This window comes from Narcine bancroftii, chromosome 1, assembly GCF_036971445.1.
Source record: "Narcine bancroftii isolate sNarBan1 chromosome 1, sNarBan1.hap1, whole genome shotgun sequence".
NCBI lineage: Eukaryota > Metazoa > Chordata > Chondrichthyes > Torpediniformes > Narcinidae > Narcine > Narcine bancroftii.
The window spans coordinates 140478379-140495107 of NC_091469.1; the positions used below are offsets into that span (position 1 = coordinate 140478379).

Sequence of the window (16729 nt, forward strand, 5' to 3'; positions counted from 1 at the left end):
CGGGGCGTCACGTGGGTCCCCAAGCGCGGGTTTCTGATCCCAGTGCCAAGGTCAGAAGGAAACACCCTGACGGCGCTATTTTGGCAGGCTGCCCTGCGGCATGCATGACAAGCAGGACCGGTTTGCCTGCCTAATGGCGTATTGCCACACAGGTTTCAATTAACTAGATTTAGCAGACAAGGATGTCCACTATTGCCATCTTTATTTATTTTAGTGATAGAACCACTTGCAGAACTGATTTGATCTGATCCTGATATTAAAGTTAATCAAGAGGAATATAAAATGACGTGGAAGTTTGTGTTAGGAGGCTTAAGGGTTCCAAATTTTAAAAATTATTATAAGGTAGCTCAAATGAGGTTTTTTTGCTTCATTGTTTGAAGAGGGAGAGAAGTCAGCATGGATTAAAACAGAAATTGATAAAATAGGAGAGAGAATATCAGAAGACCTTGTATATAAATGGAAAACAAAATTAATATCTGGGGAAAGGAAAGAACCTTTGTTGAAACATTTAACTAATGCCTAGAATAAGATAAACAATGAAATTGGAACAAGGAGTATCATGGTACCCAAAAAGCCTACGATCTAAAATCAACTCATTCCATTTTCAATGGATAATCAATTTTTAAACATTTGGTCTCATAAAGAAATTAGATACATAGAAGATTGCTACAAATGAGGAAATTTAATGTCATTTGAACAATTAAAAAAGAAATATGAGATACAAAATAATACACTTTTGTTATTATCAATTAAGGGATTATTTGAGAGATAATTGGGTCCAACAATGTCATTACTGAAATGGGGTAATGTGGAAATGTTAATTCGCAATGGTCATATAGTACATCTTCAATCATCTGAAATGGATGGGACAGAACCTATGTCGGATAAACATTTTTTCAGAGAAGCGGTCATTTTAAAATTAAAACAGTCCAGTAGCAACAGCAAATCACTTGTAACAGTGTTTAAACAACACAAACAACAAGGGAAGGCTTTTTAAGCATTAAAATAATGTTTAATTCTCACCAAAAAAAAACACTGGCTGCTACTAATCACTGACACTTCCCCATCAAGGTCCACGCTGCCACCAGCAGCTCAGGCCCCCACTGCTGCTGGGAACCCGATGTCCCCGGTCAGTTCAGCTCCAAAAAAAATTGTATAAATGAGGATTTCTGATTTATTTTTGGATAAATTTTATTTTTGGAGAATCCGATTTCAGATAATCAAAGCTGCACTGTATAAAGCAACTTATTTCAGCTATGTACATTTTATTGCAGAAGGGGACACCCCAGCATAGATTGAGATGGAGATGGGAGACAAATTAAATATTAATATTGACATACAAAATGGGTCAGAGTTATGTCAAAATAGTATGACAAAAGCTCTAAATGTTAGATACAGATTAGTTCAAAATAATTTTTTTTACCACGGAAATTAAATAGATTGATGAAATCAGATTTATCAGATCAATGTTTTGGATGTGGCCAGGATGGGTATTTTTTTTTTACATTCTACTTGGTCCTGTCCTTAAATTTGGAAACTTTTTTAGAACAGTTTACAAGAATTAAATTTCCACAAGACACAATGTTATTTTTACTAGGTAATATTGTAGGGATAAGACCAAAGTTCAAATTATCCATAGACCAAAAAGAATTTGGAAAGATTGTGTTGGCAATAGCAAGAAAATATACAGCAGTAACATGGAAATTGGACTCTCATTTAGGTATGTAGAAATGCATAGCTGCATTCCTCTCGAGAAATAAATATGTTGTTGTGGATGTGTGAGCAGTGGAAGAAACAACAACACATTGAGGGTCGTTAATGACAGTTTTTTTTAAACTTTATTTATTCGTTCAAAAAAACAAATAATATATGACATATACAACAATTAAACATGAACATATTTTTTAAAGAAAAGAAAAGATCCCCCCTTCAGCCAACTCTCCTAAGGAGAGCCATAAAAAAGGAAAAAAAGAAAGAATATTAAAAAAGTTAAATATGAATATTAAAATCTAATCAATATAAATTGAAATGTAAATATTCCGAGTATAACATCCACTTATTTTAAAAAAAATTATAATTATCATGCAAAACATACATTATTTTTTCCATTTTTAAACAATATTTCATCTCATTATGCCATCTATTAATATCATATTTGTATCTTTCCACGTGCCAGCAATACATTTTTTCGCTACGGATAAAGCTAAATATACAAAAGCAAGCTGAAACTTATCTAATCCCAAGCCTTTCAGAGGTTGCAAACTACCCAATAAAAATACTGTTGGATCTAAAACTATTTTAATCTTATACAGATATTCTAAAAACGATTGAATTTTCTTCCAAAAAGATTGCATTTGTATACAGCGCGTCCCTATAAGGGCAGCAGGAGCTCAGTCACCTGGTACATTGTGACGTCATAATCGCTGCCCAGGGTGGGCGCTGGAAGGGATGCTAGAGTCAGAGAGAAACCTCTGACGACGCCATTTCCCCATGGCTGCCCCGCCACGTGGCGATACAAGCGGGGCCGGTTCGCCATGAGGATGTGTGCCGCCATGTTGTATTTTTAAAAATTTGGCACCCTTATTTAAAAGTTGCAGGAATTAATTTATAGATATTTTCCATAAACTTTGAGAACCTCGTTAACCTCAGAACAATTAAAAGATGTAGATGATCAGAACCGTGTGGTGGGGGGTATATTTCTGGCAGTCAGGTTTCTTTTGCTTTTCTTTACACTTCCCCTTTTTTCTTTACTCTTCCCCTTTTTTTTCTTTCATGCTTTTTCCCATTTCTTTTTCTTGGGGAAATGTTAAGGGGGATTGAGGTTTTATACCATCATTAATATTTTATAATTGTATTTTATATTTGGTTATGATTTCATGTATGGATACAAATTTTTAAATACATTTTTTGAGTTAAAAAAAAAGAAATCTAATGGCAGTGGGTAAGAAACTGTTTTTGTAACATTCGGTGTCTATCTTCATGCTCCTGTACCTCCTTACTGATGGTAGCCTCCTTCCTTAGAAGAAGGCATGGCCTGGGTGGTGAGGCCTTTTGTTCGTAATCTAATTTACCTGTGATGTTACAATACCTATTGTCATGTTTAACATTGTTGCTTTGCTTTCACCATGTGAATTTTCTGTCAAGTTTTAAATCCAGAATAGCACCAGAGAGTGGCAACTATTTTGTGGGCTGTGGGGATAGCACGTAAAACTAAGCTTTTAACTTTATCTCAGTAAACAAAAAGGTTAAAAAATTATTGGTGCAAATGACCAGGAATCAATTTCTTACCAACTGAATGTACTTTCTGAGTGCTGCTCTAAGAATAAATCTGTTAATATTGAGCACAAGCCATGCTGCTGGGATTTTGATTTAATTTTTGTTTTTGTAGTTCGAGGGGGACAAACATTCCTGTTGACCAATCAAACCCTGCTTTCTGGTTTAAATGTTTATGGTAATTTAGATAATGTTGTTACTGCTTATTAGGGAGATTAAAATAATTTGCATGTGCATTGCATTTAGCATGGAAGACTCTTCAGACGGGATCAGCACTGGATGCAGTGGAAAAAGGTTGTAGCCTGTGTGAGACTGAGCAGTGCCGTGGCACGGTGGGATATGGAGGAAGTCCAGATGAACATGGAGAGACAACATTGGATGCAATGATTATGAATGGGTAAGCAATATATCTGACTTTTGCTGCAAAGTGTGAAATGCATTAACTTAAATCTTATTTTTATGGATCCACAATGATTTTAAGCACCTATTTTAGTTTTTTTTTCATTGCTTCGCACCAGGTGAGGCCTTCTGATTTTGCTGTTGTTACAACTCCTTTGTTTCCTCTTGTAAGGACGGCTTCTCATCCTCTGTCAAGTCACTTGGCCCAACTTGCCCACGCTGACTTAAATGACCCATCCACACTAATCCCACCTGCCTGGATTTGGCTCATATCCCTCCAAATGTACAGAATGCAGAAATCCACAGCACAGTACATACCCTTCAGCCCACAGTATTGTGTTGACCTAAGAACTGCCTAGAATTTCTCCACTGCATAACTTTTTTTTAATCAGTTCCATGTACCTTTCTAATCGTCTCTCAAAAGATTTTATTGCACCTGCTTCCATTACTGTTGCCAGCAGCGCATTCCACGCACCCACCAGTTTGTGTGTAAAACATCCTATCTTATCCAGGTTACTGTCCAATTTTTTTCATAAAATGTTGCAATAGGAAGTGACTCAACCATCTCCTCCAGCAGCCCCATTTTACACTTGCCAACTTCTGTTTTTTAAAAAAATGTTACCCCTTGGGTTCCTGTTAAATCTCTCGCTGCTGGCCTTAAATCTATGAACCTCAGGTTACTGATTTCCGCGACACAGGGCTAAACTCTCTGTATTTTTGGTGCAGTTGCAATGACCAAATAGTGGGTCCAAGATGTTCCAGTTGTTTCTATTACCTCAATTTGCTTTGGACCAGGTTATGTCACTGCTCTCCAAATGTTTTTTTTTTCAAAAACTTTATTTATAATATTTAAAAGAAAGATAGTACAAACAGAATACAAACCCATTATTACAAAAATATATTAGTAAAATAGATAATCTTAATTAGTACATTAATCCCTCAATATAACACCCCCCAACCCCCTTAACAAAAAAAAACCCAAGCTATCCCTATTTCTACAAACTGTTGGAACCTGTACAAAATATCTTAATACAACATATGTAGGTATTAATTAAAAAAAATAATCAAAACAACATAATTAACAAATACTAAGACCCATATATTTTAAATATGGATCCCACATTTTAATAAAAAAAGCATAATTATCATGTAATCTATTTGTTATTTTTTCTAAAGAAATACAAGATTTTAATTCGTTATGCCACCTCAACATACTCATCTCTACTTCAGCTTTCCATGTTACTGCAATACATTTTCTCGCAACAGCTAAAGTTTAACGAATAAAAGCAATCTGAAATTTATCCAATTTCAAACCCCTTAAGTTCGTCATGAACCCTAATAAAAATAATAAAGGGTCAAACAATGATTGAATATTATACAAACATTCTAAAAATTGTCTAACTTTTAACCAAAAATTTTGCACCTTTTCATATGACCATACCGAATGTAAAAAAAGTCCTTTTTTGTCCTCCACGCCGGAAACATGAATCTGAATCCCTAAATCCATATCTTTTCAACTTCTGCGGTGTCAAATATAATTGATGTACAAAATTATAATTAACCAAATTATACCTTACTTTAATCAACTTAGTTACCGCATTTCACATATCTTTAACCAGTCATCCTCCAATATAGTAAGTTGTAAATCTTTTTCCCATTTACTTTTTATTCTAAAGATACCAAGTTTCTTCATCTGCTCTTGAAATAAACTATACATTTCTGATATAAATTCTTTTTTCAAAGATTCTGTAATTAATTTTTCAAATCTAGACAAATTGGGAAGTTTAATTTCTTCTCCTAAATTATCTTTTAAAAAAAACTTGCAATTGATAATAGCAAATATTGAATTCATTGAAATATGAAATTTTTCTTGCAATTGAATAAAAGATAGGAAACTTCCTTTCTCAAAAAGATCCTCTACCCTTTTAATACCTTTTGAATCCCATTCTTTTAAATAATAACTATCCACTGAAGATGGTATAATCCTATTTCTATACATATGTATAGGAGTCCGACCAGTAATTTTACCCTTAAATTCAATTAAACAATCTCTTTTATACCAAATATCAATTAAATGTCAAAGTAGTGGAACACTAAAAGATTTAAAAAAACTTGGTCTCCACCTATATATAAAAGAATTTACATCACTTTCTGAAAGTTGACTTAATTCTGCTCTAACCCATATAGTAATTTGCCCCCCCCATCTAATATTCGATTAATAAATTATTTCAATTGAGCTGCCTCATAATAATTTTAAAAATTAGGTAGCTGAAGACCTCCTAATGCATATTTCCAAGTCAATTTTTGCAATGAAACTCTAGATAATTTACTCTTCCACAAAAATAAACAAACAGCAGAATTTAATTCCTTTAAAAATGATTTTGGTAGAAAACAAGGAATAGACTGAAAAGATATTGTATTCATGGAAAAACATTCATCTTGATACAATCACCCTTCCTATGAGAGTTAATGGTAAATCTTTCCACTTCTTCAGATCTGCTTTAACTTTCCTTAACAAGGGTACTTAGTTCAACTGATATAATTGATTATGATCCACATTTATTACAACTCCTAAATACTTTATCTTTTCAGACTAATGAAACTGAGTAATCTGTTTACACTCCAAATAATCATCCTTTGAAACAGGTAATAATTCACTCTTATCCCAATTAATTTTATAACCAGACATCTCTCCATAATGTTGCAAACATGTCTGTAAATAAACTAAAGATTGTTTAGGATCTGTTAAATAAATTAATACATCATTCGCAAATAAATTAATTTTATATTCATCCTCCCTTACAGTAATACTTTTAATATTAATATTTTGTCTAATAGATTGTGCTAAGGGTTCAATCACTAAAGCAAACAAAACTGAAGACAATGGACAACCCTATCTTGTTGATCTTGATAAAGTAAATGACGATGATATTACTCCATTTGTCACCACTCTAGCTGAAGAATGATAATATAGAGTTTTTACCCATCTAATAAAAACTGGACCAAATTTAAAATGTTCTAAAACTTTAAATAAAAAATGCCATTCAACATGATCAAATGCTTTTTCTGCATCCAAAGCCACTACCAAAGGTAAATCACATAATTCTCTTGAAGTGTTAATTAACAATATTCATTTAACAACATTAACAGCTGAATAATTAAATAAATCCTTGAAATAAATCCTGCTTGAACTACATAAATTATATTTGGTAGATACTTCACTATTCTATTTGTCAACACTTTAGGTACAATTTTATAATGTACATTTAAAGAAATTGGTCTGTATGAAGCTACTTTTAATAGAATTCTATCTATCTTTTTTTGGAACAACCATAATCAATGCTCTAGAAAAAGATTCTGGAAGAGAGGACATATCTACTGCTTGTTCTAATACTTGACGAAATACTGGAAGTGACAACTTATAAAATTCCAACATAAATCCATCTTCTCCTGGAGATTTCCCATTTGGCATTATTTGCAATACTTCCTTAATTTCCATATCCGTAAAAGGATAATCTAACTCATGAGATTCTAAATCATTCAAAAACTGAAGATCTAACCCTGCCAAAAAAGATTCTACTCTATCAACATCATATACCACCTGGTAAAAAGAACAAAATTCATCGTTAATTTCATGAGGTTTATACATAACTTGCGTACCTTTTTTTGACAGCATTTATTGTCCTAGAGACTTTTTCTGGTTTTAACTGCCAAGATAAAACCTTATGCGCTATTTCACCCAATTCATAATACCGCTGCTTAGATATTTGAATTAATTTCTCATACTGATATGTTTGCAAAGTATTATAACGCATTTTCAAATTAGCTGACTGTATATTTTTATCTTCAGAAACGTTCTTCCGCAAATCCTTCTCCAAATTTTTAATTTCTTCCTTAAGCTTATTACTATCTTCCAAATATTTTTTTTCTTAACTTTCGTAGTATAACTAATAATTTGACCTCTTAAATATACTTTCAAAGCATCCCATAATACAAATTTACTTTGCACTGGATTTTCATTTAACTGTAAAAATGTGGTAATTTGATCTCTAATAAAAGTAATAAATTCCGGCTGTTTTAATAAACCTCCATCTATAACTAGTTGGAACCACATCAGGACTAGCACATGAAATCAATAAAAGTGAATGATCTGACAATGTACGACTTTTATAATCAGCCCTAACTATTCTCCCTTGTAATTGAGCCGACACTAAGAAAAAATAAATTCTTGAAAAAGATTTGTGCCTCGCTGAATAAAATGAAAAGTATTTTTTCTGTCGGGTTCCTCCTCCTCCAAATGTCAACCAAATTTAAATCCTTCATGACTTCTGCCAAACGCCATCTTTAATTTTCTTACCAACTTTGGAGATTTATCCAGTCACGGTTCCAAACAACAGTTAAAATCTCCTCCAATATATTATGCTCCTTTCTCTGTGAATTTTTATTAACTGTCGATTTTTTCTTTTGTATTTACTCTCTTTTTAATGTAAGTCTACTATTATAGTTGTTTTGGTAGTTGTATTTTCTTTACAAACTACGTGTTCAGCTGCAGCAAGTAAGAACTTTGGTGCAGATGTACTGTACATGCTGTTGTATAGGACAATCCACGAAACTTAAAATTTTCACCTTAAAATCAGGATTATCTTTTACAAAGAGTATAAAAATCCTTAACCTTGATGACAAAGTCTCAACACCTCTGCCATCTCCCTGCCAGCTCTGATGCAATCTCGCACATTCCCCATTCGTTATTAGAGAAGTCTCAGCGCTCCTCCACAGGATTGATCTGCCCGGTCCGACTGGTGTTGGATCTCTTCAGGCTTTAAATGGCCTGTTACAGGAGCTGATAGGTTTTTTAAAAAATCCAAATAAAATTTAAACCTTTAAATAATTCGTTATTATTTTTAACAGCATCCACTGGCCAGCGGTAAGTGCCACATTTGGGGTGCTATCTTATTGAAAGTCTATCAATCAAAACCAACATTTTAGGTGGAAATTCTGGGTTGTCCTTACAATAGCATATATGGTACATTGTACAATGTGTATGACATTTTATTTTCTCTCTGGATCAATACAGATTCTCTCATTCTCCAACCCAGTCCACTGTCCCCCAATTTTGGTCCTCTTCCCCCATTTCTTTTTCACCCACAAACTGAACCACCTGGGTCTCCTGAATCCTTCCCCATTCTGAAGTTGTTTGAAAGCTGTTCAGCCAGAGACTGAATCAATTGGCTCTCAGAGGTTTCAACGGAATTGATGATATTTTATATTTAAATTCAGCGATACAGTACAGGGTCATGTGCCCACATGCAACTAATTAACCTACAAATCCCGTTATGTCTTTGGAATGTGGGAAGAAACCGGGGCACCTAGAGAAAACAGACGAAGGACATGGGGAGAATGTACAAACTCCTCGCAAACAGCGCCAGATTCAATCCTGGGTCTCTGATGCTGGAGTAGTGCTGTGATGACCCTAGGCTAGTCTTAGAAGCTGATGGAAACTTCCACTGAGGTACCAGTTCAGGCTAAGAACAGGTTGGCAGAAGCCAGTCTTGAACACAAAGAAGAATAGTTGAAATATCAGATTAAGCTTGATTATATGTAATGTATTTTGTATCTCCAGTGACACAATGGAGGTCGGAGGAGTAGGACAGATTCGAAGGATTAAAAGTGCGATCAGTGTTGCTCGAGCAGTGATGGAACACACCTCTCATACTTTGTTGGTAGGGGAGTCAGGTAATCCCTAGTCCTCATTGATTCACATTAAAGTGGGAAATTAATGCCAAATGGCTGAATAAACTGGAGCTACACACAATGTTGGAGGAACTCGAGGTCAGGTAGCATCCATGGAAAGCAATAGACAGTCAACATTTCATGCGGCAACCCTTCATCAGGAATATCAAGAAACAGGTGGATGCCATTGGTGGGTGACTGGTGAATACAGAGGGAGGGAAGAAACTGAGGAGGAATAAAGGAGGAGGTGTTAGGTGGAAGAGCAGAGGGCTGAGTAAGATGCACTCTGATGGGAGGAAGAAAGGGAATGGGGTGAGGAACTGAACTGGAAGAAGGAAGGCATGGGTGAGATGGTGGGGAGGGGAATGGGAAGGAAAAGAGGAGTCATTGGAACAGAGAGATCAGGAAAGTAAGGGGTGGGGAAGAATTTTGAAAATAGAGGGGGATGAGGGTTACTGGAAATTGGAGAAGATGATATCGATGCCTTCTGGTTGGAGACTGCCGGGATGGAATAAAGGGTACTGTTCCTCCAATTTGCATGTGGCATCAACTTGGCAGTACATGAGGCTGCATGCTACAGGCTGGAGAAGATTCTGAGGGATAGGACGTGTGTTCACTTCGAGATTAGCTGGAATCAACATGGGTTTATTGCTGAGGAGGTCACATTTCCAGAAGCATATGGAGTATTTTTTAAAGAGGCAACTAAGAAAATTGATGAAGGTGGAGCAGAAGGCATGGATTATGTGGACTTCAAAAATCAGTAGAGTTGTAATTAGCAGACCAGATTGACCACGAATGCTGGTAAATTGAATGGAGCAGTGATAGATGGAATTTAACCCAGACTAATGTTAGGTGATGTACTCTGGGAAATCAAATTCTGATAGGCTATATAGAAAATCCTCAGAATGTTGATGTACAAAAAGATATTGGGATGCAAATCTATAACTTTCAGAAAGCCATGAAACGGGTACATTCAGTAGTGAAAAAGGCATTTAGTATTGTTGCCCACATTGACCAAGGCATTGAATATAAGAGTTGGGACACCATGGTGTAGCTCGACAAAACTTTTGCTGGTCCACACTTGGAATCTTGTGCACGGTTCTGGTTACAGGAAGGATGTGGTAGCAATAGGCAGGGTGCACCAGGATGTTCTTTGATATGGAGGGCTGTGGATATAAGGAGAGATTGGATAGGCTACGATCAATTTTCAATGAAGATTTTGTTTCCTGAACACTTTTGAGTGTATTTTATGGATTTTGGACTGCTGATCACGAAAATCACCTTAATATTTTCCTATCGCGTACCGTCTTTTAGATAGAACCTATTTTGTGATTTCCTGTCATATTTTAAGTCTACCAATATATGGCCCACAAAGCAAGCTGTTTTTGTCAGCCCAAACATGCCTGGGCATGAATTCCATACAGCTGATGTGCAAATGTTGTCTTTGGCCTCGATATGCTCAGTCAGGATAGATGAAGACAGGCTATAAAAGCAGCTCATAAATACAGATGCTCTGCATTACATTGATACAGATTGAATGCGTGTTGATGCATATGTTATTTAGAAAATAGCATTTATTGTCTTCAAAAGGATTCAATACAGTAGAAATGTCTCGTCAATTTGCAACAGCTGCAATATAATTGTGGCGAGTCTGCGCTTGAGATTCAAAGACGGTTATAAAATTAGTGGCCAGGACAAACCCTGGGCATTTCACATTTGAGGAACACGTGGAGTCAACCTGAGAGCTTGTGTTGGCATCATTATGTGATTAAACATGCAAAATTCAATAGAAGTTAATTTAATGATTCTCTAACTTCTGATGGATACAGCAAATCTGAAATTATCCTTGTGTTTACCTTGAAGTTGTCTAACATAATCCCCATGTTTTTTTTTCCAAGAAGCAAACCTTTTGAAAGAAAGTCCAATTACATTTATCACAAGTTTCAGTAGTCAACCTGGAAACTCTTTTGTCATGGTGTTTCAAGTGCTCAAGTAAATGCTATGAGGGTACATGAGTCCAACAGACTACCAACATCACATCTCAGGATTCAATTGCCCTCTGGGTGAAAATGGTTCTTTCTCAGATCTTCTCTAAATCTCTGAATCCTTAAAGTTGAACCTTCTGCTGATAGGGAAAAGCTTCTCACAATCTACAACATTTCAGTCCCTTATAACCAGTTCAACTCTCAGCCTCCTTCACTTCAAAGAAACCAAACCCAGTCTTGTGTAAATACAAGTTTTTTTTTTGCCACAGCATCAATTTTTGCCCAAGATATGGGGTTCCTCAGTGAAGACTTGAAGACCAGTCATTCATTGTCCATGCACTCAGCTTGGCTGAACCAAAACTGCCAGCCCAACTTCAGGAAGGTGAGTGTTCTTTCTTTGAAAGAAAAGTTCTGCTTAATATTTTAGTGGTTCCCAAACTTCTTCAGTCTGCTATCCTCTTGGCCTCCAGGCCACATCCATAGCGCCCCCCCCTCCCCAACATACAACAGTGCTGGGGGTGGGGGAGGAGGGCTGCTCACCGAGGTGGAAAGATAGTTGTGGGGAGAGGGGGCTCTCAGTGACGGCACTGTGGGGTGGGGGAGTTAGTGGCGGCGCTGAGGGGGTTGGCGACGCAGAAGGGGGCAGTAGTGATGCCAGTACAATGTGGTGGCCACCAAGAAGAGCTCTCGCGAGAATGACTTGTCACCATTTGTTTTGCTCACTACTGCCACCCTGAGTCAGGCCAGTAAATGACGGCACTGACTTCTTCATTAAAGTTTGCACCAAACTGAATAATAACAAGGAAGAAGGTTCGGAACACATCCTATTTCCTCACCGCCCTCTTTTTCGACACCACCCCCTTGGATCATTCCATCATCCGGGCTGGTGGGGGGAGGTGGGTGGTGGCAGGACCCACTTTGGGAATCACTATTTTAGATGCTTATAAAACATGAAACCAGGTCTGAAATTAACTTGTCAATAACTAATCCTACTGTATGTAAAAAAAAAAATGACTTTTTCAGAATGTCTTGCCAAATCCTGAAGTTTCATGTGGACCCTACAAACCAGTGAAGAAGCGAGGAACAGAAAATCTTAAAAAGCTAGAACCACATTACAAATTTCACAGCCATGACACCATTGGTAATTTTTAAAAATGTATTTTTCTGTGTTCATTGGTGCCTAGCCTTTTCAAGGTACAGCTGCCCAACCCTTTTTATTTGGGATTGGCAGGACCGGACACCTGCCATCATTCGGAATCTTTCAGATTTTGGAATCATTTTAAAATGGCAATCCCTTTAAGCAAATGTGATGTTTAAAAATCACACAAAAACAGGGGGTGTGGGGTGTTAAAAGAATTTAGATAAGTAAAGACCATAATATCACTAGCATTTAAAAAAAAAATTAAAGTAAAACTTCAAAATAAAATTGGTTCAGGTTCCTGTTCCTGCCCTCTCTTACTTGCGGTGGAAAGGTGGCCCCGAGCACCCAGTGGGATGGAACCAGGCAGCAGCTAGCTCATTGTAGGACCAGTGGCTATCTTTCTTACCATAGTCCCCCACACAGTTGGAACTGCTCTGGCGTTGGGGGCTAGGAAGGTTAAGGGGTGGGGGAGAAGAATGGCCCGGGGCAAGGAGCCAGGTGCAAGGCAGTCAGGCATTTTCATTACCGAAAAAAGTACCCGTTTTTGGAGGTTGCCAGTGTTTGGAATCCCAGAAAAAAGGTTGGGCACCTGTATTAGTTCTTGTCTGTCCATACGATTCCACGTTTACCTATCTCTTTATTCCCACTTTCTAACATTTGAACATCATTAAGGTATACATTTAAAAGGTATGGCAATCTTACCACATGGGTGATTTTTGTGCATGGCCATCCTGCTTCCAAATATCATCCCAACTGCCTTTTAAAAATTTTAAATTTAGACATTCAGTCAATTAGCCTTTATTGTTGTTTAACACCAAGATTAAATGGCATTAAAATGATACAACATTCCCAAGATGACAGTGATTTTAAAAAGCAGCTTAACGAAAACAATACTACATACAATTAATCAGAGATTAGGCAATGGCCCAGGTAAAGACTGGTTGCAAACTAGCTGTTAAAAATACCCACCAGTTCAATGGAGAAAAATGTTCCCCAATCCTGAGGGGCCACTGTGGGACATTAGGGGAAACAGACAACCTCATAGTCATAGTTTACAGACCTCCCAAAAGCTCAGGCACCATCCACCATTAGGCCCAGGTCAATGCATCTTCTAAACCTCTAAACATGCTGCGATGAGGCCCAGGGCAATGCATCTCTGAACCTGCCATGGCTCCGCAGCTCCAATCACAACCGAATGCCACCTCTGACTCCGCCGCCCTGTTTTTTCCTTTCTACCTCAGTCAGTGGACTCCCTCGACATTGACCCAGTGTCCAAAACACCGCTGGACTAAATCAGCGCAAAGCAGCTTGACCTTCTCCTCCAGGCTGCTCCTGAAGCTCCGTTCTTCAGCAGATAGGTTCTCTGCAAACTCGCTGCAATGGCTAGGAATGGCTCCTGTTCAGCATTTCCAACTTGATACAAAGTCCAACTTCATCAAATTAAAAGTTGTGATACATAGAACAGGGTAACAGGCCCTTCTGGCCCATGCCGCCCAATTATCATTTTGAAAGGTGGACAAAACTGGAGCACCTGGAGAAAACCCCTGCAGACACAAGGAGAATGTATACGTGGGCAGCATGTTTGGTTGGTGTAGCAGTTAGTGCCATTCCTTTACAGTGCCTAAGGTTTGAATCAAATGCTAACTGTAAGGAGTTTGTACGTTCTCCCTGTGTATTCAGGGGTTTTCCCCCCTGGGCTCTGGTTTCCTCCCATGGTTAAAAACGAACTGGGGTGTAGGTTAATTGGGTATAAACTGAGTGGTATTGACTCATGGGCCAAAATAGCCTGTTACCGTGCTGTATGTATAAATAAAAAAAAAACCTCCTTATGAACATTTGAACGCAGGTCATTGGCACTGTTATAAAGTTGTACTAACCACAGCGGCCCTTTTAAAAGTATCTGTCCAAACCTTTCTTTATTTCTTCCATGAGGTCCATTATAATTTTGCTCCAGACCTTATCAATACTACCAGTGACTTTACTTTGCTGACCATCATTGATTTATAAAATACAATGCTATTCTGCTTTTATTTATACATCTTTGTTATGTGCAATCAGTTGATATCCTAACACCTCTTTGGCTTCTCTTTTCCCCTTCTGTTTTGAGGAGGGTTTTTCGGAACATTTTCCTTGGCTGGTTCCACTAGGGATGGTTACTGGCCATGTAGGAGTCAGACCCAATGTATCTGGTGTTGATGGTCACTCTGTTTAACTAAACTATTTCAGTTGATGTATGCAATACCATCCCACAACTAGACAAGTCAACCTTGTTCACTAGGGAAGATACCTGGCTGATAAATCTCGAGCATTTGGAGTATAGTGTTCATTTTTGGTCATCCTACTGCAGGAAAGATGTTGACAAGCTAGAAAGGGTGCAGAGGTGATTTACGAGAATGTTGCCAGGACTCTGTGGGGGGAGTGGTGTAATGGGGTGTATTGTGTGGAAAGGGTTTGTTTTTGGATACAGCAGGCAAGCAAGTCTGGATACAGTGCGGTACAACAATACACATTCTCTGTTAAAACAGTACACAGTAAAAAGGGCTAAGGCAGTCCCAAAGCAAACATAGTTAATCAGCTACAACGCCTACACACAGGTTAAGCTAAACAAGTTCAAATACAAGCAGCTCTCACACACACACACACACACACACACACACACACACACACACACACACACACACACACACACACACACACACACACGCTGAGGTTACTGGCTCGCCCCCAACCTTGGAATCCTGACCAGGGGAAGGGGCTAAGCGAAAAGGACTGTGCACGAACCCTCACTCAGCTCCGGAGTAATGATCCACAGGCAGGGGGTTCTGACTCCTGACGAGGTGCCCTAACTGGCTAACTACCGGGAAGAAACGCAGCCTCTAACCCCAAGTAAATGGAGGACTGTGGCTACAATGCTGGTATCTTCTGGGTTGCCAGGGTTGGCCTAAGGGTTACTGGTCCCTTATCTGCATTCCCCTCCAGGTGGCGAGAACGACCCAGAATGAGCACAGGACTTGACCATATGGCAAAGACAGTACTCAGGTTTAAATATCCCTCTCTGCTGAGCAGGGGCTGTGATGTACAGGGTCAGCCGATGTCAGTGCATGGTCAGGCTGGTGGGCGGGCATGCATCTGATTGGCATGCTGGAGAAGCTGGACGGTGCCCATTTCTGTGTGGCTTCCGATATTAGAGGTATGGTTTTCTTGCCAATGTAACATGGGGGTAGGGGGAGGAGAGTAGGGATGAGCTTTCAGGAAAAGATTAAGTGGGATTTATTCCTTGGATTGTAAGAAAATGAGGGTGTAATCTCATAGAAGTGTACAAGATCATGGGAGGAAAAGATTGGGTGAATGCAGAGAGTTTGTTGCCCACAGTAGGGGAAATCATTAACCAGAGGAAATGGGTTTAAGTTGAGGGCAGAAAGATTTAACAGGAACCTGAGGGGCAACTCTTTTTTTTATACGGAGGGTGATGAGTGGACTGCCAGATGTGGATATTAGTTTAGAGCACATACCACCTTAAGTAATCCCTTACTAACCACAGCACCCATGGCATTGGATTCAATAGGTGCAAAAAAAGGTAGAGAACCACAGGTTTAGAGGGTTATGGACCAAATGCAGGCAAATTGAACGTGTGTAGGTGGGATATTTTGATCGGAGTGGGCAAGTTGGGTGAAAGGACCCGCTTCCACACTGTAGGACTAACTTTATGTTCTCCCTCATTTATGCTAGCTTCACCTTTTTTGTTCTTTGTTCTTTGGTTTTTATCATTTTCTCACAAGCATAGGGCTGTATTAAAGCCTGCTGCGGCATCTGACAAAAGTTCCAGTATAGCTTGACACTTGTTTGGTATGTACTTTGCACTTTCCATATACCAGAAAAGAGCCATATCTCTCTGTGACCTTTTCAATGATACTACATTCCATGCTCCATTGGAGTGAACTGCTTTCACGTAAATGTGAACGGTAATGAACAATGAGTAATTATTGGTGGACTTTAATACTTCTTACATTATGAATGATGGAGGGAAGGGAGAGTAAATGGAGAGATTGGAATAAGCACATTGTTTTAAAGGACTCCTACAGCAGTGCCTTCAGGCTAAGGTGATTTGGCTTCCATTAAATTCAGCCATTTTTATTTCTGCAAGATTTGACTTCAGGTAATGAGGGACTTCCCAACTAAATGTCATTCACTTCATTTTTCC

The 16729-nt window shown here is 38.2% G+C and overlaps 1 protein-coding gene across 1 annotated transcript in view; it reads left to right on the forward strand.

The window, feature by feature from the left end:
- LOC138764617 (N(4)-(beta-N-acetylglucosaminyl)-L-asparaginase-like) overlaps positions 1-16729 on the forward strand; it is a 43354-nt gene that overhangs the window by 10352 nt on the left and 16273 nt on the right. The window contains exons 2-5 of the mRNA XM_069940760.1: positions 3520-3670; positions 9293-9405; positions 11657-11769; positions 12411-12528. Coding sequence (XP_069796861.1) covers positions 3520-3670; positions 9293-9405; positions 11657-11769; positions 12411-12528 — 495 coding nt within the window. The remainder of the gene's footprint in view (positions 1-3519; positions 3671-9292; positions 9406-11656; positions 11770-12410; positions 12529-16729) is intronic.